At 48.1% G+C, this 26,674-nt stretch overlaps 1 protein-coding gene across 1 annotated transcript in view; it reads right to left on the bottom strand.

Moving 5' to 3' along the window:
- Positions 1-18,047, bottom strand: part of LOC137351424 (cystinosin-like) — a 60,171-nt gene extending 42,124 nt beyond the window's left edge. Inside the window, exons 1-2 of the mRNA XM_068015870.1 lie at positions 17,965-18,047; positions 15,385-15,463 (exon numbers count right to left, since the gene is read on the bottom strand). Coding sequence (XP_067871971.1) covers positions 15,385-15,448 — 64 coding nt within the window. The 5' untranslated portion in view covers positions 15,449-15,463; positions 17,965-18,047. The remainder of the gene's footprint in view (positions 1-15,384; positions 15,464-17,964) is intronic.
- Positions 18,048-26,674: the final 8,627 nt, after the last annotated feature.

The following is a 26,674-nucleotide window of genomic DNA, read 5'->3' on the forward strand; positions in this document are numbered from 1 at the left end:
CCCTAATATTGATTGGAACCTCCTTAGTGCAAATAGTTTGGATGGAGCAGATTTTGTCAGGTGTGTCCAGGAAGGTTTCCTGACTCAATATGTAGATAGACCGACTAGAGGGGAGGCTATGTTGGATTTGGTGCTTGGCAACGAACCAGGCCAGGGAGAGCATTTCGGTGATAGTGATCACAACTCCCTGACCTTTACTATCGTCATGGAGAGGGATAGGAGCAGACGGGATGGGAAAATATTTAATTGGGGGAGGGGGAATTACAATGCTATTAGGCAGGAACTGGGGAGCTTAAATTGGGAACAGATGTTCTCAGGGAAATGCACGACAGAAATGTGGAGGTTGTTTAGGGAGCACTTGCTGCGACTGCTGGATAGGTTTGTCCCGATGAGGCAAGGAAGGGATGGTAGGGTGAAGGAACCTTGGATGACAAAAGATGTGGAACAGCCAGTCAAGAGGAAGAAGGAAGCTTACTTAAGGTTGAGGAAGCAAGGATCAGACAGGGCTCTAGAGGATTACAAGGTAGCCAGGAAGGAACTGAAGAATGGATTTAGGAGAGCTGGAAGGGGACATGGAAAAGTCTTGGCGGGTAGGATTAAGGAAAATCCCAAGGCGTTCTACACTTATGTGAGAAACAAGAGGATGGCCAGAGTGAGGGTAGGGCCGAACAGGGATAGTGGAGGGAACTTGTGCCTGGAGTCGGAGGAGGTAGGGGAGGTCCTTAATGAATACTTTGCTTCAGTATTCACTAGTGAGGGGGACCTTGTCGTTTGTGAGGACAGCGTGAAACAGGCTGATATGCTCAAACAGGTTGATGTTAAGAAGGAGGATGTGCTGGAAATTTTGAAAGACATGAGGACAGATAAGTCCCCGGGGCCAGACGGGATATACCCAAGGTTATTACGGGAAGCGAGGGAAGAGATTGCAGTGCCTTTGGTGATGATCTTTGCGTCCTCACTGTCCACTGGAGTAGTACCAGATGATTGGAGGGTGGCAAATGTTATTCCTTGTTCAAGAAAGGGAATAGGGATAACCCTGGGAATTACAGACCAGTCAGTCTTACGTCGGTGGTGGGCAAATTATTGGAGAGGATTCTGAGAGACAGGATTTATGATTATTTGGTAAAGCATAGTTTGATTAGAGATAGTCAGCATGGCTTGTGAGGGGCAGGTCATGCCTCACAAGCCTTATTGAATTCTTTGAGGATGTGACAAAACACATTGATGAAGGAAGTGCAGTGGATGTGGTGTATATGGATTTTAGCAAGGCGTTTGATAAGGTTCCCCATGGTAGGCTCGTTCAGAAAGTAAGGAGGCATGGGATACAGGGAAATTTGGCTGTCTGGATACAGAATTGGCTGGCCCATAGAAGACAGAGGGTGGTAGTAGATGGAAAGTATTCAGCCTGGAGCTCGGTGACCAGTGGTGTTCCGCAGGGATCTGTTCTGGGACCTCTGCTCTTTGTGATTTTTATAAATGACTTGGATGAGGAAGTGGAAGGCTGGGTTAGTAAGTTTGCCGATGCCAAAGGTTGCTGGAGTTGTGGATAGTGTGGAAGGCTGTTGTAGGTTGCAACGGGACATTGACAGGATGCAGAGCTGGGCTGAGAAGTGGCAGATGGAGTTCAACCTGGAAAAGTGTGAAGTGATTCATTTTGGAAGGTCGAATTTGAATGCAGAATACAGGTTTAAAGACAGGATTCTTGGCAGTGTGGAGGAACAGAGGGATCTTGGGGTCCACATCCATAGATCCCTCAAAGTTGCCACCCAAGTTGATAGGGTTGTTAAGAAGGCGAATGGGGTGTTGGCTTTCATTAACAGGGGGATTGAGTTTAAGAGCCGCGAGGTTATGCTACAGCTCTATAAAGTCCTGGTTAGACCACACTTGGAATATTGTGTTCAGTTCTGGTCGCCTCATTATAGGAAGGATGTGAAAGCTTTGGAGAGGGTGCAGAGGAGATTTACCAGGATGCTGCCTGGACTGGAGGGCATGTCTTCTGAAGAAAGGTTGAGGGAGCTAGGGACTTTCTCATTGGAGCGAAGAAGGATGAGAGGTGACTAGATAGAGGTGTACAAGATGATGAGAGGCGACTAGATAGAGGTGTACAAGATGATGAGAGGCATAGATAGAGTGGATAGCCAGAGACTTTTTCCCAGGGCGGAAAGGGCTATCACCAAAAGGCATAATTTTAAGGTGATTGGAGGAAGGTTTTGGGGAGATGTCGGAGGTAGGTTCTTTCCACAGAGAGTGGTGGGTACGTGGAATGCACTGCCAGCAGTGGTAGTAGAAGCAGATACATTAGGGACATTTAAGCGACTCTTGGATAGGTACATGGATGATAGTAGTATGAAGGGTATGTAGGTAGATTGATCTTAGAGTAGGTTAAAGGGTCGGCACAACATTGTGGGCCGAAGGGCCTGTACTGTGCTGTACTGTTCTATGTTTATCACTGGCTGAGGGAGAAGGACCAACCAGTGGGATCGGCCTGGCTGCTAAAAGCAGACATTGCATGAGAACAGTATCAGAGGGCTGGAGTGGGTGGATAAGGGAGATGAGGAAGTGGTCAGGGTCTTAAGTGATATCAGTAGATGGAATGACTATGGGTTGTAGACCAAAATCAGTTAAACCAAATACAGTAAAGATGGCAGGGCAGGTGATGTACTACAGCTGTAGCATGTGGGAGCTGGTGGACACCAGTGTGATCCACTGCAACCACATCCGCAGTGTCTGCAGCTCGAGGAACTCAGAATTAATGAGCTGGAGTCCAAGTTTTGGATACTGCGATTCATCAGGGAGGGAAAAAGTTACCTAGACACTTTTTTTCTCAGGAGGCAGTCATACCTCCTAGGTTAAGTACTTCAGATTTGGTCTGTGGTCAGGGGCAGGAGGGTGTGACTGCGAGAGAGGCAGGTATGGGGATCCAGAAGGTAGCACTGGAAGAGCCTCAGTGCTTGCCCAACAGGTTTGAGGTTCTTGCAGCCTGTGTGGATGAGAGCAGGGACTGCAGGGAAGATGAGAAACTGGCCACAGCAACGTGGTGTAGGAAGCCATTCAATTTGAGGGAGTAGAAAGGAATATAGTAGTGCTTGGGGCAGTATACTTAGGGGGACAGATACTGTTCTCTGTACCCAAGAGCGCGAGTCCCAAAGACTGTGTTGCCTGCCCGGTGCTGGGGTTAAGGACATCGAGTGGGAGGGGAAGGATCCAGCTTTCATGGTGCATGTGGGTACCAATGACATAAATAAGACTAAGAAAGAGGTTCTGCTGAGGGAGTATGAGCAACTAGGGGCTAAATTAAAAAACAAAACCACAAAGGTAATTTTTCTTTGGCCTCCTTGTCTCGAGAGACAATGGGGGTGGTCAGTGGTTTGTGAAGCAGCGCCTGGAGTGGCTATAAAGGCCAATTCTGGAGTGACAGGCTCTTCCACAGGTGCTGCAGAGAAATTTGTTTGTCGGGGCTGTTGCACAGTTGGCTCTCCCCTTGTGCCTCTGTCTTTTTTCCTGCCAACTACTAGGTCTCTTCGACTCGCCACAATTTAGCCCTGTCTTTATGGCTGCCTGCCAGCTCTGGCGAATGCTGGCAACTGACTCCCACGACTTGTGATCAATGTCACACGATTTCATGTCGCGTTTGCAGACGTCTTTATAGCGGAGACATGGACGGCCGGTGGGTCTGATACCAGTGGCGAGCTCGCTGTACAATGTGTCTTTGGGGATCCTGCCATCTTCCATGCGGCTCACATGGCCAAGCCATCTCAAGCGCCGCTGACTCAGTAGTGTGTATAAGCTGGGGGTGTTGGCCGCTTCAAGGACTTCTGTGTTGGAGATATAGTCCTGCCACCTGATGCCAAGTATTCTCCGAAGGCAGCGAAGATGGAATGAATTGAGACGTCGCTCTTGGCTGGCATACGTTGTCCAGGCCTCGCTGCCGTAGAGCAAGGTACTGAGGACACAGGCCTGATACACTCGGACTTTTGTGTTCCGTGTCAGTGCGCCATTTTCCCACACTCTCTTGGCCAGTCTGGACATAGCAGTGGAAGCCTTACCCATGCGCTTGTTGATTTCTGCATCCAGAGACAGGTTACTGGTGATAGTTGAGCCTAGGTAGGTGAACTCTTGAACCACTTCCAGAGCGTGGTCGCCAATATTGATGGATGGAGCATTTCTGACGTCCTGCCCCATGATGTTCGTTTTCTTGAGGCTGATGGTTAGGCCAAATTCATTGCAGGCAGACGCAAACCTGTCGATGAGACTCTGCAGGCACTCTTCAGTGTGAGATGTTAATGCAGCATCGTCAGCAAAGAGGAGTTCTCTGATGAGGACTTTCCGTACTTTGGACTTCGCTCTTAGACGGGCAAGGTTGAACAACCTGCCCCCTGATCTTGTGTGGAGGAAAATTCCTTCTTCAGAGGATTTGAACGCATGTGAAAGCAGCAGGGAGAAGAAAATCCCAAAAAGTGTGGGTGCGAGAACACAGCCCTGTTTCACACCACTCAGGATAGGAAAGGGCTCTGATGAGGAGCCACCATGTTGAATTGTGCCTTTCATATTGTCATGGAATGAGGTGATGATACTTAGTAGCTTTGGTGGACATCCGATCTTTTCTAGTAGTCTGAAGAGACCACGTCTGCTGACGAGGTCAAAGGCTTTGGTGAGATCAATGAAAGCAATGTGGAGGGGCATCTGTTGTTCACGGCATTTCTCCTGTATCTGACGAAGGGAGAACAGCATGTCAATGGTCGATCTCTCTGCACGAAAGCCACACTGTGCCTCAGGGTAGACGCGCTCGGCCAGCTTCTGGAGCCTGTTCAGAGCGACTCGAGCAAAGACTTTCCCCACTATGCTGAGCAGGGAGATTCCACGGTAGTTGTTGCAGTCACCGCGGTCACCTTTGTTTTTATAGAGGGTGATGATGTTGGCATCGCGCATGTCCTGGGGTACTGCTCCCTCGTCCCAGCACAGGCAAAGTAGTTCCTGGAGTGCTGAGAGTATAGCAGGCTTAGCACTCTTGATTATTTCAGGGGTAATGCTGTCCTTCCCAGGGGCTTTTCCGCTGGCTAGGGAATCAATGGCATCACGGAGTTCCGATTTGGTTGGCTGTATGTCCAGCTCATCCATGACTGGTAGAGGCTGGGCTGCATTGAGGGCAGTCTCAGTGACAGCATTCTCCCTGGAGTACAGTTCTAGGTAGTGCTCAACCCAGCGGTCCATCTGTTTGCGTTGGTCAGTGATTATGTCCCCCGATTTAGATTTGAGGGGGGCGATCTTCTTGATGGTTGGCCCAAGAGCTCTCTTCATGCCATCATACATTCCTCTGATGTTTCCGGTGTCTGAGGCCAGCTGAATATGACTGCATAGGTGTTGCCAGTAGTCGTTTGCGCAACACCTAGCTGTTCTTTGTGCAGTACTTCAGGCTGCTTTAAGTGCTGCGGATGTTAAATCGCTGGGGGCTTTCTTGTAGTTCAACAGTGCAATGCGCTTAGCGGCTATGACAGGTTCCAGCTCTTCACTATAAGATTGAAACCAGTCTGCATTTCTCTTCGCACTTTTGCCGTAGGTGGTCAAAGCTGACTCATAGATGGCGTCTCTGATGTGGGCCCACTTGGTCTCTGCATCCCCTGTGGGAGTGTTTTGAAGGGCTGTTACAAGTGAATTTAGAAATTTTTGTAACAGCTGTGGATGAGAAATTCTGCTCGTGTTGATGCGCGGGTGGCCCTTCTGCTTGGAATGATGCAACTTCTTTGGTCTGAGTCTAACCTTGCTGCACACCAGGGAGTGGTCGGTGTCGCAGTCCGCACTGTGGAAGCTGCGTGTGATTTGAACACTGTTTAAGGCGGCTCGCCTTGTGACAATGAGGTCTAGCTGGTGCCAACGACGTGATCTTGGGTGCCTCCATGAAACCTGGTGACAGGGTTTAGTGTGAAAGAACGAGTTGGTGATGCAGAGGTTATGATAGGTACACAACTCAAGCAGTCTCTGCCCGTTCTCATTCATCCTTCCAACGCCATAGCGCCCAAGGCAGGAGGGCCATGAGTCATGGTCGGCCCCAACCCTGGCATTAAAGTCCCCCAGCAGGAATAGGTGTTCGGTGTTGGGGATGCTGCTAATGATGTTATGGAGTTGTCCATAGAACTGGTCTTTAGCTTCAGGTGGGGAGCAGAGTGTTGGAGCATAGATGCTGAGTAGGTGTACTGGACCAGAGGTGGTGAGCAGTCGGATGGACAGTATGCGTTCCGAGCCATTTGAGGGAGGCTCTATCATGCTGAGCAAGGAGTTTCTGATGGCGAAGCCCACTCCATGCTGTCTTGGTTCTTCAGGATCCCTGCCCTGCCAGAAGAAGGTGTAGTCTTGCTCTGCTAGAGAGCCACTCGCGGGGAGGCGTGTCTCCTGAAGTGCTGCAATGTCCACATTGAATCTACTGAGCTCGTTGTTAATGATGGCGGTCTTCCGAGAATCGTTGATTTGTGTAAGGTCTTCCGACAGGCCAGGACACATAGTTCTGACGTTCCAGCTTGCAAAGCGAAGGGCTGGTACCTTCTTTCCTTTTTTCGTGTTGTTTGGTGCGGTGTATCAGTCCACCTTTCGGGCAATGACCCTGAGCTCCAAGCACCCATTGAAGCAGGCAGACTGTGGCGGGACAGAACCTTATTGACCGGGGGCTGCCCGGTTTGAGGCGGGCGGTAGCTGTCCAGTGAGGTGCAATGACCTCTCCCACCGACAAAGGCAACCCGTGGCGCCCAGTTTCTACACCAATTTATCTGGACTTATAACCCGTAACTGCTGCCTTCCGTGTTGTCTTAGTCGCTGTGAGGCAACTATGGAATGACCTCTCCATGACGCATGCTGGGCAAATTTATGGAGGTTGAGAGTTGCCCAGTCATCAAAACCCCCCTCTTGGCCTTTCTGGTGGGGTCCAAAGGAGTGCAGGACACGACGTTTGGCACCAGTATGGCTGCAGGAACTGCCGGAAACATGCCAAAGGTGACACATGACCGCCTACGGGGTTCCGCTCCGGATTTTCTGTTAGGGTTTACTCCCTTCGCCTTGGTCTCTCCCGAGACGCCCACAAGGCAGTGGGGTTGTTGGGGCCCCTGCACAGGTGTAGGATGGTGCCGGTGGGAGGAGGGGATGCAAGGGGGAGGGGTAGAGGGAGGGGGTGGGGGGGGGTGCAGGGGAAGGGGGTGCGGGGTGAAGATGGTGCGAGGGGGGGCGCGGGCTGGAACGGGGTTGTGAGGGGGTGAGCTGAGAGGGTGGAGCAGGGAAGGGGACGGGGGGGGTAAGCTGGTGCAGGTAATAAGCCATTTCCTCAGTGCCCACCATCGACGTCCGGAAAGCTCATCCACGTCCTTCGGGAGGTGAAGCATCATTTGGCAGACTTAGAGGTGATTACACTTGCTAAGAGTGTTTTTTTTTTTGCAGTGGTTTAAATAAAGGCATGCAGCATTGCCGACAGTGCGCTGCAGATGCTCTCCGAGCCATCTCCCGCGGGCGCTTTGAAGTTGCGGCCGGGGGGGGCCGTTCGTGGATTTTTTGGGTGTTCAGGGCACCTTTTCTCAGGACTTCTCTTGGGTCCCGCTGCTCCTTCTTCACCTCAATGGACTTACCGCACGCCGTGGCTGCAGACACTCTGGACTGTGAAGACAGCAGGATCGGAGATTGAAGAATCGGCAGCTGTGCTCGTCAGTTTCATCCGGATCAATTTCATTGAGAAAACAAAGAGCAGGTGTGGCTGGGGGAGGGCAGTGGGCCCAGGTAACATACACTAAACTAACTGTTAGCCTTTAGATAGGGCTAAAATGAACTGATTTAAAGAGCCAGCGGAATTTAAACAGTTTAAGAGGGCAGATTGGGGGAGAAAACGTTAGGGATGGGAGCAGATGGCCATGGATAGAGTTGAACAGCAAGGGAGCTTCCTGGGGAGCTTCCAGCCCAGGAGCCATCTTGAACCTTTGTAATCTCTGGATTACTACCTGAGCTACAAGCAAACTGACATAGGGCAAGCAAGATTAGAGTGTTGAAAGTGTGGCTTAAAGATTGGTGTGGGAGAAATGGGTTTTGATTCGTGGGGCACTGGCACCAGTACTGGGGAAAAAGGGATCTGTACCATTGGGACAGCCTTCACCTGAACTGTGCCGGAACCAGTGTCCTGACAAAATAACTAGGGCTGTAGAGAGGGCTTTGAACTAAATAGTGGGGTGGGCGTTGGGAGGGGCAGGGAAGAGGGTTCGAGTGTGGGGAAATTTAGGGTTAAAGAGAAAGGACAAGGCAATAGCATAGGGTAGAAATATGGGTAATGATAACCAGAGTCAGACAGGAAGGGACAGAGCATATAAACACAAGAGTGACCAGCAAATAAGATGGAAATGGTAAATAGACTAAATTGAAGGCTCTTTATCTGAATGCACGCAGCATTCGTAACAAGATGGTTGAAATGATGGCACAAATAGAAATCAATGGGTAAGTTATGATAACCATTGGAGAGAATTGGTTGCAAGGTAACCAAGACTGGGAACTGAATATTTAGGGGTACTGTACATTTTGGAAGGATAGGAAGAAAAAGGAAAAGGAGGTGGGGTAGCTCTGTTAAGGATGAGATCAATACAGTAGCTAGAAATGATCTTGGCTCAGAACACAAGTATTAGGAGCAAGAGTAGACCATATGGCCCACTGAGCTAAAGGCCAGCTTAGGTCAGGAAAAAGAACCCAACCTGAACCCGACCGATCCACAGCGGACCCGAGCCCAACCCAGCCCGAGTCCCTCCAATTTCACCCCGAGCCCGACCCCACTCAACCAGACCCGACCATCACTTTACTTACCTTCTGATTGGGAAGCTCCACGAAGCTGCAGAGCATGCATGATGTCATAATGACATCACTCGCTCAGTGCACAGACTCAGTTTAGTCACGGACTCCCAGCTCAGCTAAGTTTTTTATTTTTAATACTTACCAGCGGAGCACTCAGTGTGTGTGTCCGGCCCGACGTGACCCGTGCCCGAAAGCTGGACCCAGAAGAGGGGCCCGACCTGACCCGAACCCAACACGTCATCAGATCCCGTTGGGTTCGGGTCAAGTAGCAGGCCTCTACACAGCCATTCAGAACGATTATGGCTGACCTTAGAATTCAATTCCACTTTCCCACCCGCTCACCGTATCCATTGATTCCACGAGACCCCAAAGATCTGTCTATCCCAGCCTTAAATGTACTCAATGGTGGAGCATTCATAACCCTCTGGGGTTGAGAATTCCAAAGATACGCAACCCTTTGAGTGTAGTAATTTCTCCTCATCTCAAGTCCTAAATGATGGGCCCCTTACTCTGAGACTGTGCCCCCGTGTTTTAAATTTCCTAGGCAACAGAAATAATCCCTCAGTGTCGACCCTATCCAGTGCCTTTAGAATCTTATGTGTTTCAATGAGATTGCCTCTCATTCTTCTAAAATCAAGAGAATATAGGCCCAATTTACTTAGCCTCTCATCATAGGACAACCCCCTCTTCCCAGGGACCATTCTAGTGAACCTTTACTGTACTGCCTTCAATGCAGGTATATCCTTTCTTAAATCTGGAGACCAAAACTGCACAGTACTCCAGATGTGGTCTCACATCAAGATGTAGAATCAGTTGGGGTGGTGATAAAGCAAAGTCACTGGTGGGAGTAGTTTACAGGACCCCTTATAGGGTGAAGGGGTGTGGGGGGGGGGGGGGGGGAGAAGACTTGTTGAGGGGGTTAAACATGGGCAAGGAAACCTCCTGCTGATTACCATCTACTGCCCTGCAGCAGTTGATGAATCAATAATCCTCCATGTTGAACAACCCTTGGAAGAAGCACTGAGGGCAGCAAGGGCACAGAATGTACTCTGGATGGGGACTTTAATGTCCATCACCAGGAGTGGCTTGGTAGCGCCACTACTGACCAAGCCCTAAAGGACATAGCTGCTAGAATGAATCTGCAGCAGGTGGTGAGGGAACCGTGGGAAAAAGCTACTTGGCCTCAACCTCACCAAACTACCTGTCACAGATGCATCTGTCCATGACAGGAGTGACCACTGCACAGTCCTTGTAGAGACGCAGTCCCGTCTTCATACTGAAGACATGCCCCGTGTTGGGTGGCATGACCATCGTGCTAAATGGGATAGACTCAGAACAGACATAGCAGCTTAAAACTGGGCATCCATGAGGCACTGTGGGCCATCAGCAGCAGCAGAATGGTATTCAAGCACAATCTGTAACTTCATGACCTGGCATATCGCTCACTCTACCATCATCAAGCCAAGGGACCAATCCTGGTTCAATGAGGAGTGCAGGAGGGCATGTCACAAGCCGCACCAGAAATATCTAAAAACGAGATGTCAACCCGGTGAAGCTACGACCCAGGACTACTTGTGTGCCAAATAGCGAAAGAAGCATGCGATAGACAAAGCTAAGCAAGCACTATATCAATGGATCAGATCTTCGCTCTGCAGTCCTGCCACATTTAGTCACGAATGATGTTCGACAATTAAATAACTAACCAGAGGAGGGGCCTCCACAAACATTTCCATCCTCAGTGCAAAAGGCAAGGCTGAAACATTTGCATCCATCTTCAGCCAGAAGTGCCGAGTGGATGATCCATCTCTGTCTCCTCCTGAGGTTACAGATGCCAGTCTTCAGCCAATATGATTCACTCCAGGTGGAATCAACAAACAGCTGAATACACTGGATACTGCAAAGGCTATGGATCCTACACCTTCACGGCTGCAGGATTGAAGACTTGTGCTCCAAAACTGTCCGTGCCCCTACTCAAGCTGTTCCAGGACACCTACAGCACTGGCGTCTACCTGGCAATGTGGAAAATTCCCCAGGTATGTCTGTCTACAAAAAACAAGACACATTATACTGCATCTGCCATGCATTTGCCCACTCACTCAACTTGTCCAAATCACCCTGAAGCCTCTCTGCACCCTCCTCACAACTCACCCCGTGACCCAGTTTTGTATCATCTGCAAATTTGGAGAGATTACATTTAGTTCCCTCATCTAAATCATTAATATATATTGTAAATAGCTGGGGTCTTGGCACCGATCCCTGCAGTACCCCACTAATCACTGCCTGCCATTCGGAAAAAGACCCATATATCCCTACCCTTTGTTTCCTGTCTGCCAACCAATTTTCTATCCATCGTAATACACTACCCCCAATCCCATGTACTTTAATTTTACACGCTCATCACTTGTGGGACTTTGTCAAAAGCCTTCTGAAAGTCCAAATAAACCACATCCACAGGCTTCCCCTCATCAACTCTACTAGTTACATCCTTGAAGAATTCTAGTAGATTTGTCAAGCAAGATTTCTCTTTCGTAAATCCATGCTGACTCTGCCCGATTCTACCACTGTTCTCCAAGTGCTCTGCTATAAAATCTTTGATAATGGACTCTAGAATTTTCCCCACTACCAACGTCAGGCTGACTGGTCTACAATTCCCTGCTTTCTCTCTACCTCCCTTTTTAAATAGTGGGGTTACATTAGCTACCCTCCAATCTTTAGGAACTGTTCCAGAGTCTATAGAATCTTGGATGACCACCAATGCATTCACTATTTCTAGGGCCACTTCCTTAAGTACTCTGGGATGCATTCCATCAGGCCCTGGGGATTTATCAGCCTTCAATCCCATCAATTTCCCCAACACCATTTCTCTACCAATACTGATTACCTTCAGTTCCTCTCTCTCACTAAGCCATGTGTTCCGCAACATTTCCGGTATGATATTTGTGTCCTCCTTTGTGAAGATAGAACCAAAGTATGCATTTAGTTGGTCAGCCATTTCTTTGTTCCCCATAATAAATTCCCCTGTTTCTGACTGTCTTCACCAATCTTTTTCTCTTCATATACCTATAGAAACTTTTACAGTCAGTTTTTATGTTCCCCGTAAGCTTGCTCTCGTACTCTATTTTCCCCTTCTTAATCAATCCCTTGGTCCTCCTTTGCTGAATTCTAAACTGCTCCCAATCCTGAGGTCTGTTGTTTTTTCTGGCAAATTTATATGCCTCTTCCTTTGATCTAATGCTATCTCTAATTTCCCTTGTAAGCCATGGTAAGAAGCTCAACATCATCCAGGATAAAGCAGCCCACTTGAATAGGCACCCCATCCACCACATGAAACACAGTGGCAGGAGTGTGCACTATATGTAAAGCACACTGCAGCAACTTACCAAGGCTCTACCACCTAGAAGTGCAGATGTATGGGAATCACCAGAACCTGCAAATTTCCCCCAAGCTGCACATCATCCTGATATATCACTGTTCCTCGGTCAAAATTCTGGAACTTCCTCCCTACCAGTACTGTGCGTGTACTTACACCACATGGACTGAAGTGGTTTAAAAAGGCGGCCTTGCCAGCGACGCCCACAGCCCATGAAAGAATAATTTTTTTAAAAATCATGTCTGAAGCCCATGTTAGTTTAGAGTGAGAGTGTGTGTGTGTGTGTGTGTGTGTGTGTGTGTGTGTGTGTGTGTGATAAACAAGGCTGCAAACACTCAGCACTCTGACTAGAATCACTGTGAAGAGCTGAACAATACGAAGTTGTTCAGAGGACAAGCAAGATTTGATGAACTGAATCTGAACCATTTGTTTCCAAATAGAAACAGACATCTGTTTTGTCTCAGTGAAACTCAGTGAGCATTTTCAACATTAATTATATCAGTCGCGATACTTCCGGAACAACTTTGTCCTTCCCACCTCTCCCGTGAAGGCATGAATACCTCAAGCTAATTATAAGGAAGCTAAAGACAATGACATACAAGTACTTAGATACTAAAGGAGGGGAGGTCAAAGGGTAATATGAAGAACTTAGGAGAGAAGTTTAAAAAATCATCAGGAAGGCAAAAAGAAATTACAAAACCATTTATCAAGGAATACAAAAATAATAAAGTGCACTGTAGGCACAAATATCAAAAGGAAAATTAAAGTAGGGATAGGGTCACTACTGAATGAGCACAATAAACTCACAGGTAATGACAGACATACTCCAGAGGTGATAGCACCAGAGGACTGGCAGACAGCTACCGTTTCTATACACAAAAGGGAGAGAACAGAACCTGGGAACTATAGACCAGTTTATCAGTGACAGGAAAGCTACAGGAATCAACATTAAAAATGATAGAAGAGCATCTAAAGACAGAAAATAATAAAAACACTAAGCACACATTCTGAAAAGTTAACTCATGGTAGAATTCTTTGAAGAGGCAACACCGCGTGAAAAAAAACTAGTATGCATATGATGCCCTGTACTTGGATTTTTGCAGAAAAGTCTTTAAGGTACCACATAGTAGGCTATAACAAAGGTGACAGCATGTGCAGTCAGGGGTCAAATAGCTGAATGGATAGCAAATTAGCTAGAAAAGAAAAGCAGCAAGCAGAGGTGAAGGGTATTTATTCAGATTGGAGGAAGGTAGACAATGAAATTCTACAAGGATCAGTGCTGGGCCCACTGATCTTCATAACTTACATGAATGATTTAGACGTGGGTACAAATTTGCAGATGATACCAAACAGGGGTGTGAGGATGGGGGTTGGAGTATCGCTAACACTGAGGAAGAATACAACATAATGCAAGACGACACTAGAAAATTTGCAGACTGGGCAGCAGTGGTAAATGAACTTGATTATAGATAGATGTGAGACGATGCACTTTGTTAGGGAAAACAAACTATGTGTACCTTGAAAAATAAGGAACTGAATGGGGTAAAAGAGCAAGGGGATCTAGGAAGACAACTGAATAAATCACTGAAAGCAGCATCGCAGGCCAGCTAAGCAACTAAAAATGCAAATAAAGCACCAGGATTTGTTCCTAGAAGTACAGAATTCAAAAGTGGCGATGTTACGTTAAACTTGTACAGGACCTTGGTAAGGCAGCATTTTGCACAGTTCCAGTCTCCATATTATAAAAAGTACATAGAGCACTGGAGAAAGTGAAAAAGAGATTTACAAGGATGGTACCAGAACTGAGATTATAGCTATTGGGAAATATTGAACAGGTTGGGGCCTTTTTCTTTAAAAACAAGACAACTAAGAGGGGACTTGATTTATGAATTGATTGGACAGGGTAGATATGGGGAGAATGTTTCCACTGTTGAAAGAATACAAAACTAGGGGCCATAAATACAATAATTACTAATAAATCCAACAGGGAAATAAGAAGAAATTCCTTCACTGAGTAGTTCGAATGTGGAACCTGCTACCAGAGTAATGGTTGAAGTAAATAGCTTACATGCTTTCAAAAGGAAAGTAGACATGTACATGGGGAAAAAAAAGATATGCTGAAAAGCTGAGGTAAGGTAGATGGAATAGGAGACTTGTGTGTGGAGCATAACCACCAGCACAGACAGGTTGGGCCAAATGGCCTGTTTCTGCGCTGTATTGTATGTTCTTTGTAATGGCATGGAACTGTAATTATTTTTTCTCCTCGGATTGAAAGTGCGCCTTTAAGACGGAGAGAAGTTTTGGATTTCTGGGCAGTGTGCCACAGCTGCATTTTGTTACCCTAGGCCACAGCAGGCGAGGGGTCACATGGTATAATGTTTCAATTTGACGGCGTGTAAAATTGGCAAAAAACAGTCTGAATCAGTTTGTTGTGACTCTCCCGTGAGGCATGCTACTGAAGAACTGTCTACTTTCTCTCAGCAAAAATTCTACAAGGAGCAACAGGCCAAGTTGATTGCCCAAAGAGGAAATAACCCTTTTAAGAGATGTCTGTATTGCTGAAGGTAGTAAAACTCCTTTTCTTTATTTCCAAGCCAGGAAGTATTTGCTTCAAGATTGAATCCCGCTTGACTGATTGAATTTGCTGGAATTTGAAGTAAAGTTTCAACTAAGAAAGAGACCGTCAGTTTTAAAATTCAAGTTACCTATTGCTGTGCTCATTGTTCAAAGAACTGTTTAATGCCCGCTGTAGCCGAAGGGATTGAATGCCTATCAAAAACAGAACTGTTTCATCAAATCCAAGTGGCATTTGACTATTTCCACATTAGAATACCTCATCCATCAGGAACGCAACCCACAAAGACTTACTTGTTTATTTATTCTTAAGAAACAGCTAATTTTTAAAAACACCACTTTTAAAACCAGTTAACTGTTATTTCTGAGTGTATGTATGTGAATGGGGGACTTAGATTTAAATAAGTTATAAGGTCTTTAGACATAGGTTTATCTTAATAGCGTTTAAGATTTAGTTTTAATAAATTTGTTGCTGTCTAAGGATATCTAGTTTGGTCAGCTTTATTCCAAGGTTAGAGTGTTTAATTTGGCTGTTTTCCAGTTGGGCGAAAACTTTAATATACTGCGACCTTTGGAGTGACGGGACTGAATTGACAGTGCATTGCTCCCGCTGCGGTCGTAACAATAACACTTACCACCTTGTAGTGTGTGACAGAACCAACAGCAGATGGGAAATGACAGCATTAGAGACAGCTTCATGTTTCAGCTTTAAACCTGGGTGAGGACAAAATGAAAGCACTGGTAATTAATTACCCTGGAGTAACTGCAGCAGTTGGGAACTGCTTTGCTCATTTACAGTGTTTACTTCAAATAAAATCTCAATATTGATTTAGCACAATATTGTTCCTGAGCTAAAACTGATTTGTTCCAAACGGCAATCTGAACATTTGCCACAGATGTGGAAAGATCTTGTAACTTCCTCTTTTTGCGTTTTATACAAGATCAGTATTGAGTTTGACTGGGAACCCCTACATGAAGATGATAACATAGGAACAGGAGGCCATTCAGCCCCTCCAGTCTGCCCCATCATTCAACCTATCATGGCTGATAGGTTCAAAACTCTACATTTGCCCGCCTTGGTCCTGTATCCCTTAATGACCTTGCAAAACAAAAATGTATCGCTCCAGTTCTGAAATGTGAAAACAAGAACACAAAAACAGGAGGAGGCCTTTCAGCCTCTCGAGCCTGTCCTGCCATTCAATGAGATCATGGCTGATGTGACCTAACTTGATATACCTTTGGTTAACAAAAATATGTTTTAAAATTAATTGAACTAGCATCAATTTATACTTGAAGAGTGTTCCAAACTTCTACCACCCTTTACAAGAATAAGAAAGTCTTGCCACAATTGTACAAAGCTTTGGTGATACCACACCTGGAGACATGTGCCCAGTTTTGGTCTCCAGATTTAAGGAAGAATATATTTGCATATATTCTTATATTTGCATATAACACAGAAGTCCTTGAAGCGGCCAACACCCCCAGCTTATACACACCGAGTCAACGGCGCTTGAGATGGCTTGGCCATGTGAGCCGCATGGAAGATGGCAGGATCCCCAAAGACACATTGTACAGCGAGCTCGCCACTGGTATCAGACCCACCGGCCGTCCATGTCTCCGCTATAAAGACGTCTGCAAACGCGACATGAAATCGTGTGACATTGATCACAAGTCGTGGGAGTCAGTTGCCAGCATTCGCCAGAGCTGGCAGGCAGCCATAAAGATAGGGCTAAATTGTGGCGAGTCGAAGAGACCTAGTAGTTGTCAGGAAAAAAGACAGAGGCGCAAGGGGAGAGCCAACAGTGCAACAGCCCCGACAAACAAATTTCTCTGCAGCACCTGTGGAAGAGCCTGTCACTCCAGAATTGGCCTTTATAGCCACTCCAGGCGCTGCTTCACAAACCACTGACCACCTCCAGGCGCGTATCCATTGTCTCTCGAGACAAGGAGGCCCAAAAGAAAGAATATTTGCATTGGAGGTGGTACAGTAAAGGTTCACTAAATTTCTCCCTGGGATGAGTGGCGTGTTCTATGATGAGAGGCTGAGTAAATGGGCCAATATCCTCTGGAAATAAGAATGAGTAGTGATCTCGTTGAAACATACAAGACCCTGAAGGGTCTTGACAGGCTAAACAGAGGTTGTTTCCTCTTGCTGGGGAAATCCAGAAGATGGGGCACAACTGCAGGATAAGGGCTGATCATTTCGAATTGAGATTAGAAGAAATTTATTCTTTCAGAGGGTTGTGAATCTTTGGAATTCTCAATCCAGAGGGTTGTGAATGCTCCATCATTGAATATATTTAAGGTTGAAATACAGGGAAATCAAGGAATATGGGGAGCAGGGGGGAGAAGTGGAGCTGCCCAGTTCAGCCATGATCAAAATGAATGGTGGAAAAGCATCGAGGGGCTGAATGGTCTACTCCTAACTCTTATGCTAGTTCTTATCATTTCACTTCTGAAAAGACTGCCTCTAACTTTTAAACTCTGTCCCCAGTCTGAGACTCTCCAACCGGCAGAAATAGTACGTGTTACCCGTGATTACAGCATCCCAGTCAGCGGCCAACGCATCCCCTACACTCCCCGCAGACCCGCTCAGCGGGTAATTCAGCCCCGCTCAGCGGGTAATTCAGACCCGCTCAGGGGGTAATCCAGACCCGCAGACCCGCTCAGGCGGTAATTCAGACCCGCTCAGCGGGTAATTCAGACCCGCTCGGGGTAATCCAGACCCGCAGACCCGCTCAGGCGGTAATTCAGACCCGCTCAGCGGGTAATCCAGACCCGCAGACCCGCTCAGGCGGTAATTCAGACCCGCTCAGCGGGTAATTCAGACCCGCAGACCCGCTCAGCGGGTAATTCAGACCCGCTCAGGGGGTAATTCAGCCCCGCAGACCCGCTCAGCGGGTAATTCAGACCCGCTCAGGGGGTAATTCAGACCCGCTCAGGGGGTAATTCAGACCCGCTCAGGGGGTAATTCAGACCCGCAGACCCGCTCAGCGGGTAATTCAGACCCGCAGACCCGCTCAGGGGGTAATTCAGACCCGCAGACCCGCTCAGGGGGTAATTCAGCCCCGCAGACCCGCTCAGCGGGTAATTCAGCCCCGCTCAGGGGGTAATTCAGCCCCGCAGACCCGCTCAGCGGGTAATTCAGACCCGCTCAGGGGGTAATTCAGCCCCGCAGATCCGCTCAGGGGTTTGAACCCCCCTATATTTATTACCTGAGGAAGCCCCGCTCCCGGTCAATCAGTAAATCAGAAAGCCGCTCGCGCCGCCTTCCCCAACAAAGCCACGGTCATGTGATCCGCCCACGTGATCCGAGAATGATTTCTCTGGGAAACTGAGGCAATGGGCGGGACCAGAGACGGTGATTGGCAGTGGGGCGGGGCCAGAGCCGGTGATTGGCAGTGGGGCGGGGCCTGGGCCACTGATTGGCAGTGGGGCGGGGCCTGAGGTGGTGATTGGCAGTTGGAGCGGGGATAATAAAAACAGAAGTTGCTGGAAATACTTAGCAGGTCATAGAATCATAGAAAGTTTTAGGCACAGAAAGAGGCCACTTGGCCCATCGTGTCTGTGCCAGCCAAAAAACAATCCACCTAGAGTCATAGAGAGCTACAGCACCGAAACAGGCCCTTCGGCCCAACGAGTCCCCGCTACCATGAACCACCCATTTATACTAATCCTACATTAACCCCATTTTCCCTCTCACATCCCCACAATTCTCCTACCACCACTAGGGGCAATTTTTACAATGGCCAATTTACCTATCAACCCACAAATCTTTGGCATGTGGGAGGAAACCAGAGCACCCGGAGGAAACCCACACAGTCACAGGGAGAACTTGCAAACTCCACACAGGCAGTACCCAGAACCAAACCCAGGTCGCTGGAGCTGTGAAGCTGTGGTGCTAACCACTGCACCACCCACCTATTCTAATCCCACCTTCCAGCATTTGGTCCGTAGCCCTGCAGCTTATGGCACTTGCAGTGTATATCCAGACTCCTTTTGAATGAGTTGAGGGTTTCAGGCAGTGAGTTCCACCACCCTCTGGGTGAAAAGGTTTTTCCTCATCTCCCCTCTAATTTTTCTACCAATCACTTTAAATATATGCTTCTTCATCACTGACCTCTCTGCTATGGTGAATAGACCCTGCACCTCCACTCTATCCAGGACCCTCAAAATCTTGCACATTTCAATCAGATCTCCCCTCAGCCTTCTCTGTTCCAAGGAGAACAACCCCAGCTTATTCAATCTTTCCTCATATCTGCATTTTCCAGTCCTGGCAACATCCTCGTAAATCTTCTCTGTACCCTCTCTAGTACAATTACATCCTTTCTGTAATGAGGTGACCAGAACTGCACACAGTACTCAAGTTGTTGCCTAACCAATGAATTATACGGTTGCAGCATAACCTCCCTGCTCTTATATTCTGTACCTTGGCTAATAAAGGAAAAGATTCCATATGCCTTCTTAACCACCTTATCGGCCTGTCCTGCTACCTTCAGGGATCTGTGGACATTCACTCCAAGGTCCCTTACTCCCTCTACACTTCTCAGTATTTTCCCATAAATTCGTGTATTCCTTTGCCTTGTTTGACCTCCCCATATGCATCACCTCACACTTCTCCAAGTTGAATTCCAATTGCCACTTTTCTGCCCATCTGACCAGACCTTCAATATCTTCCTGCAGCCTACAGCTATCCTCCTCGCTATCTACACAGGGCCAATCTTTGTGCCGTCCTCAAACTTCTTGATCATGCCCCCTACATATATGCCCAAATCGTTAATATACACCTAGAAGCAACAGATGAGGCCAAAGAGGAATTCTACTCCAGCCCTGATCACTTGCTGTCCCATGTTCCCAAGGAAGACAAGCAGATCCTCCTCGGGGACTTCAATGCCAGAGTTGGGAGAGACACAAACCTTTGGAAAGGTGTGATTGGCAAGGAAGATGTTGGAAGGGCCAACATCAATGGAGCCCTTCTTCTGACGAAATGCCTGATCATAAAGAACACTCTTGGAGTACTGTGAGCAGTTCTGGGCACCACACCTTAGGAAGGATATATTGGCCTTGGAGGGAGTGCAACGTAGGTTTACAAGAATGATACCTGGACTCCCGGGGTTAAGTTACGAGGAGAGATTACACAAATTAGGCCTGTTTTCGCTGGAATTTAGAAGGTTAAGGGGTGATCTGATTGAAGTCTTCAAGATATTAACAGGAAAAGACAGGCTAGATAAAGATAAACTATTTCCATTGGTTGGAGATTCTAAAACTAAGGGGCATAGTCTAAAAATTCAGGCCAGACCGTTCAGGAGAGATGTTAGGAAGCACTTCTTCGCACAAAGGGTGGTAGAACAGATGCATCGGAGATGGAGAAACTGGGAGAATGGAATGGAATCCGTACAGGAGGCAGGGTGTGAGAAATGCAGTCGAAGTAGCTCTGGGAGTTGGTGAGCTTATAATAAATATTAGTTTTTTATTAATTCATTCATGGGATGTGGGCATCGCTGGCTAGGCCAGCATTTATTACCCATCCTTAATTGTCCTCAGTTTGATACAACTGAACGTCTTGTTAGGCCATTTCAGAGGGCAGTTAAGAGTTAACCACATTGCTGTGGGTCTGGACTCACATGTGGACCAGACCAGGTAAGGACAGCAGATTTCCTTCCCTAAAGGACATTAGTGAACCAGATGAGTTTTTACCACAATCGACAATGGTTTCATGGTCACCACTAGACTAGCTTTATTTTTAATTCCAGATTTATTAATTGAATTCAAATTTCACCATCTGCATTGGTGGATTTAAACCCATATCTCCAGAGTATTAGCCTGGGCCGCTGGGATTACTAGTCCAATGACAAAACCACTATGTGTTCCCCAAGCTTATCCTCAGAGTTGGAGACGGATCATGTGAAGGTGAGAGAAGGGAAATTGGAAGCAAAGTTGATAAAGTTTTCCAGTTCGAGGTGAGAGCAGGAAATGGCACCAATACAGTCATCAATGTATCGGAGCAAGGGTTGGGGAAGGGGCCCTGAGTAGGACTGGAACAAGGAATGTTTGACATACTCCACAAAAAGACAGGCATAACTAGGATCCATGTGGGTACCCAGAGAAAACCTGAGGTTTGGAGCTGGGGGCCTGGGACTTGGAGCTGGGGCCTGGGGATTGGAGCCGGGGCCTGGGGATTGGAGCCGGGGCCTGGGGATTGGAGCCGGGCCCTGGGGAATGGAGCCGGGCCCTGGGGATTGGAGCCGAGGCCTGGGAATGGAGCCGGGGACTGGGAATGGAGCCGGAGTCTGGGGAATGGAGCCGGGGATTGTGCATTGGAGCCGGGGATTGTGGATTGGAGCCGGGGGCCTGGGAATGGAGCCAGGGACTGTGGATTGGAGCCGGGGCCTGGGGATTGGAGCCGGGGCCTGGGGATTGTGGATTGGAGCCAGGACCTGGGGATTGGAACCGGGGCCTGGGGAATGGAGCCGGGGCCTGGGGAATGGAGCCGGGGCCTGGGGAATGGAGCCGGGGCCTGGGGATTGGAGCCGGAGATTGTGGATTGGAGCCGGGGCATGGGGATTGGAGCTGGGGCTTGGGAATGGAGCCGGGGCCTGGGATTGGAGCCGGGGCCTGGGGATTGGAGCCGGGGCCTGGGGATTGGAGCCGGGGCCTGGGGATTGGAGCCGGGGCCTGGGGATTGCAGCCGGGGCCTGGGGATTGCAGCCGGGGCCTGGGGATTGCAGCCGGGGCCTGGGGATTGCAGCCGGGGCCTGGGGATTGCAGCCGGGGACTGGGGAATGCAGCCGGGGACTGGGGAATGCAGCCGGGGACTGGGGAATGCAGCCGGGGACTGGGGAATGCAGCCGGGGACTGTGGATTGGAGCCGGGGGCTGGGGATTGGAGTCAGGGCCTGGGGGATTGGAGCCGGGGCCTGGGGGATTGAAACCGGGGCCTGGGGGATTGGAACCGGGTCCTGGGGGATTGGAACCGGGGACTGGGGGATTGGAACCGGGGCCTGGGGTTTGGTGCCAGGCCTTGGGCTTGGAGCCGGGGCTTGGAGTTTGAAGCCTGGGGTTATTGGGTTACACCGGCACAGGGTGCTGGGCTAGCCGGACCTGCCACTCTGGGTGGGTTTGGTTCAATCCCCATCATTGTCCTGCCCCAGTATGCTTTGTCATTCAGTGGTCATTCAACAATGTGAGCCCTCACTAATGTGAATAGCAGATAGATGGACAGTGCATTTCACATTAAATGTATGAATTCTTTGTCATAATTCTAAGCATTGACACAGGCCCTCACTCGCTCTATAATCTGTTTGCAGTGGGCACTGCCCACTGGCTAGATGAGTACGTGGTGCCAGACCTAGCCTTTCAGCCGCTTTACAATAGAAATGGACATCTGCCCTCAGGAAAGTGTGAATAGATGACACCAGGGTTATGGTCAGGTCAGGATGACCTGTCAACAGTAGCTGTGGTTCACTTAAAAACAACAAAGAACAAAGAACAGTACAGCACAGGAACAGGCCATTTGGACCTCCAAGCCTGCACCGATCATGATGCCTGTCTAAACTAACTTAGGATGAGATCAACAGTCCTGCCTACACATGGAGGGTGTTACAAATTTCAGGTGCACCTTAAATCCTCCCTCATATATAGTGGTCACTACTTGTCGTTACCAATACAGGGAGAACCATTGAGGCCTGGTTCAGTGGCCCGTACAGAGTCATAAAGAGAATTAGCAAGGTGAATTATACAATTGACAACCAGATCGTAGGAAAAAGCAAAGGCTGTGCCACATCAGTATGTGAAAACAGTATCACAGCCGGGAAGGAGACAAACAAGCACAGGTCTGTCAGACAGTCAAGAAAGAGGAGGGCGAAAGGGACAGTGAGGATGAGTTAGAGGGAGGCCCGGAGGATTCCCAGATAGAACCCTCTACTGTCCAGTTAGCTAACACTGAAATATTAGGGAAATTAGACACCGTACCCTCCTATGTAAACACATAACAGAGAGGAAACCTAACAAGGCTGCCAACAGTGTTTAAAGGGACCTGCAGGGACAAACCAGGGGGCACAACTCTAACCCTACACCATGTGGATGTAGGAGAGACCCCTCCCATAAAACAAATTCCCTATCGCTTAGGTCCCAGGAAACTGACCCAGGTTTGTGAAGAAATTCAGACTCAAAAACCTAGAAATTAAAGATTTAAAATCTGAAGGGAGGCACAGAAAAGTTCATAAGCCAAAGGAAAACCCAAGCCCAAAAAGGATTTTGTGGCTGATTTGGAGGGTGGTGATGGTGGTGGTGACTGCAAATCAAGTATCCAAACTGAGGAGGAATTGTGGGACTGGCTGGATCAGCTGGAAAAACAGGAAGAGATTCAGGATGAAATTGGTAGGAGATCTCAAAATGCAAGGGAAAAAAATCCAGCACTGGGTTAAAGTACAAATGACTATGAAGCAATTCAAAACAGGATTAAAACTTTGCCTGACAAAGTATCTTATGATGGAATGGTGCTATTTTGCCCATTTGCATTTATGCCAGGACAGCTGATCCACACAAATGAAGTCACTGTTTTGCTGGGTGCTTTGCAAAGCAAGTTGTTGGCCCGATGATCTCCACAAAGTTATGAACAACTTTGAATCCAGTGTTGAGTTCACTGATATAGAGAAACTGGAAAAGGAAGGTATTGTAGAAATACATGAGGAAATTCAGTGTCTGCTGGAGCAGATTGAGCTCAGTCACAGCAGTTGGAGTTCCCCAGTTGTGCTTGTGCACAATCCCTATAAAAAAATCTGAACCAGAGCATGGCTATGACAGTGAGACTGATGAGTGTGTGTCCAATTTCTTTTTAATTTGTAACCTCATAGTGAAAAGTTCCTGTTGTAATATTTCATTTTACATGGTGAGGAGGTGTCATCTCAGCTTGCTTTGTTGACTGATAATTTTCTTTAATCCACTAACTGGAGATCTGAATTTATATGTTTTGAAGAAATTTAAAAATGAACAAATTAAAAAGAGACGACTTTGTTAGCAACTTGGATGGTCACCAAGTTTACAACTCATTATCCTTTGTTGCAAGGCCTGTGAGGAGGGGGCAAAAATGTCAGCTCATTTCCCAGCAAGCACCAAGACCCAGGAGGTTCTTTTAGCAAGAAGAAATACTGCTAACTTTTATATTTGAACCACCGAGTGACTGTCATGTGACAAGCCCCTCCCATCTGTTGTTTTAAGCCTGTGTTTCTCTTCAGCCAAAGGGGAAGATTCTGGACTCTGACACATGCAGACCCAAGTTGGGGGGGCGCGGGCAGTCCCACTCTCTGTCTCTCTCTCTCCAACTCCGGCTGCAATCAGAAATTCTGTTGGAGGACATCAACTGCATCGCTGTCTTCAAGAGACACACCGAACCGGTCATCTACCTTTTCAAACTAAAAGCCTCAGGTCTGAATTCAGCTGGAAACCTGTCAAATTGCCAAACACCGCAGACTGTATACCCCTTTTCTCTATGGGCTCTAACTCCACCAATCTACCTATCCCCACTCTTTAGCCTATTTCTTTGTGTGTGTGTAAACCTTTGTGTGTGTTTGTGCGTGTCTGTGAAAGGTAGCCCGTAACTTATTATTCCAGTTCAGTTTAGATACAATAAAGTTTACCTCTTTCTTTGTTAAACTCAAGAAAGCCTGTCTGATTGGTTCTTGATATGATCATAGCAAGTAAGTAATCAAACTAAAGCCTGGCTACCCGACCTGAACCCAACCAAACCCGACTAGATGTGTGTGGTTTGGGTCGGGCCTGTATTCTGCACCAGCATTCTGGCTCGGCTCGGCTCGGGCTGGACTGCACTGTTTTGTTGAGCCAGGCTTTAAATCAAACACCTATTGAATTGGCCAGTACATCCACTTTCAAAAAAGAATTAAACCTGTTGTGGTCAAACAAGGAGAGGGAATCGAGGGAATCCCTTCGAGCCCTCCTCACTTGACCGTAACATGCAGAATGAGGATGGTTTATTTTGTACCGCAATTACAGAATTAACATGGGCACAGATTTGAAATGGTTACAGAAAATGATCACATACTTACCTGGCATGGGAGGACTGTCGATGATGTTGTGGCTCTCCCAGGCTGCAAGGGGAGAAGTCTTGATACACTCCCAGGGCCGATTGTCAGTGCTCAGTGTGAAGATTTTCGTCGACATCAGTGGATCGAAGGCGTCAGAGGGGGCGACACCAACAAACTTTGAACTATGGCTGCAAAGTCCAGGTCAAGGGGTGGGAAACACTATCAGGGTGACAGTAAAGACGTCAGCCCAAGGAGCCCCCGTGGACTGCACCTTCTTTGTGAAGTGGCTCCTGTTGGAATGCTGTGGGTTAGAAGCCTCAGATGTTTTCTGCCTGCAAGATTTCCCCAGCGCTAGATACTTCGATGTGACATTTAAAAATGTCTCAGATGCATCAGACTCCTGAACATCTTCAAGGAGAAAGGAAGCCAGGCACGTTGTTAATCCTTACTGTGGAACCTTTGTTTACTCTGCCAACGTAATGAAACCGGGTGGTGAACATTCACATGTACAACCTCCTGTGATCATAGAGTCATAGAGTTATACAGCACAGAAAGAGGCCCTTCGGCCCATCCTGTCTGTGCTGGCCATCAAGCACCTAACTATTCCAATCCCATTTTCCAGCACTTGGCCCGTAGCCTTGTATGCTATGACGTGGTGGATGTGCTCACCTTCCTCAGCAGGTACGTTGAGGTGGCTGCAAACAGCACGGAGGTCAAGGACACTTTTGGCATCTGGAAAAGCAAAAGGCAGCTCAGGGTAACTTTGAAAGTTGATGCCAATGGAGCCATCCTCCACCCTCCTTCCAGCTTTGCCATTGGTGGATGTCGTGGATGTTGGGGCAGCCCAAAGTCTGTCACGTCTGCGGCAAAACTGGTCACTTGGCCGTCAACTGCAGTGCAACGTTTTGCTGGAACTGCAAGCAGGAAGGGCATTTGACAAAGGACTGCAAAGAAAGTAATTGCTGCAACCTGTGTGGGGAGGGTGGCCATCTCTACAAGGCCTACTCAAAACACTCTGCCACCGATGTGCAGGCCATCAAAGCAGGGGCAACAACCAGGCCTGCTGCAAAGGAGATTCCCCCACCCCACCGGCAGACAGAGAGAGAGAAAAAGAGAGATAGAGTTCACCCAGACAGGGGAAACAGCGAGAGCGGAGCCGGAGTATAAAGAGACCGGGAGAGAGTTCACTCAGACAGTGGGAAACAGCGAGAGCGGAGCCGGAGTATAAAGAAACTGGGAGAGAGTTCACTCAGACAGTGGGAAACAGTGAGAGCGGAGCCGGAGTATAAAGAGACCGGGAGAGAGTTCACTCAGACAGTGGGAAACAGTGAGAGCGGAGCCGGAGTATAAAGAGACCGGGAGAGAGTTCACTCAGACAGTGGGAAACAGTGAGAGCGGAGCCGGAGTATAAAGAAACTGGGAGAGAGTTCACTCAGACAGTGGGAAACAGTGAGAGCGGAGCCGGAGTATAAAGAGACCGGGAGAGAGTTCACTCAGACAGTGGGAAACAGTGAGAGCGGAGCCGGAGTATAAAGAGACCGGGAGAGAGTTCACTCAGACAGTGGGAAACAGTGAGAGCGGAGCCGGAGTATAAAGAGACCGGGAGAGAGTTCACTCAGACAGTGGGAAACAGTGAGAGCGGAGCCGGAGTATAAAGAGACCGGGAGAGAGTTCACTCAGACAGTGGGAAACAGTGAGAGCGGAGCCGGAGTATAAAGAGACCGGGAGAGAGTTCACTCAGACAGTGGGAAACAGTGAGAGCGGAGCCGGAGTATAAAGAGACCGGGAGAGAGTTCACTCAGACAGTGGGAAACAGCGAGAGCGGAGCCGGAGTATAAAGAGACCGGGAGAGAGTTCACTCAGACAGTGGGAAACAGTGAGAG

The sequence above is a fragment of the Heterodontus francisci genome, chromosome 36 (assembly GCF_036365525.1).
Source record: "Heterodontus francisci isolate sHetFra1 chromosome 36, sHetFra1.hap1, whole genome shotgun sequence".
Lineage (NCBI taxonomy): Eukaryota > Metazoa > Chordata > Chondrichthyes > Heterodontiformes > Heterodontidae > Heterodontus > Heterodontus francisci.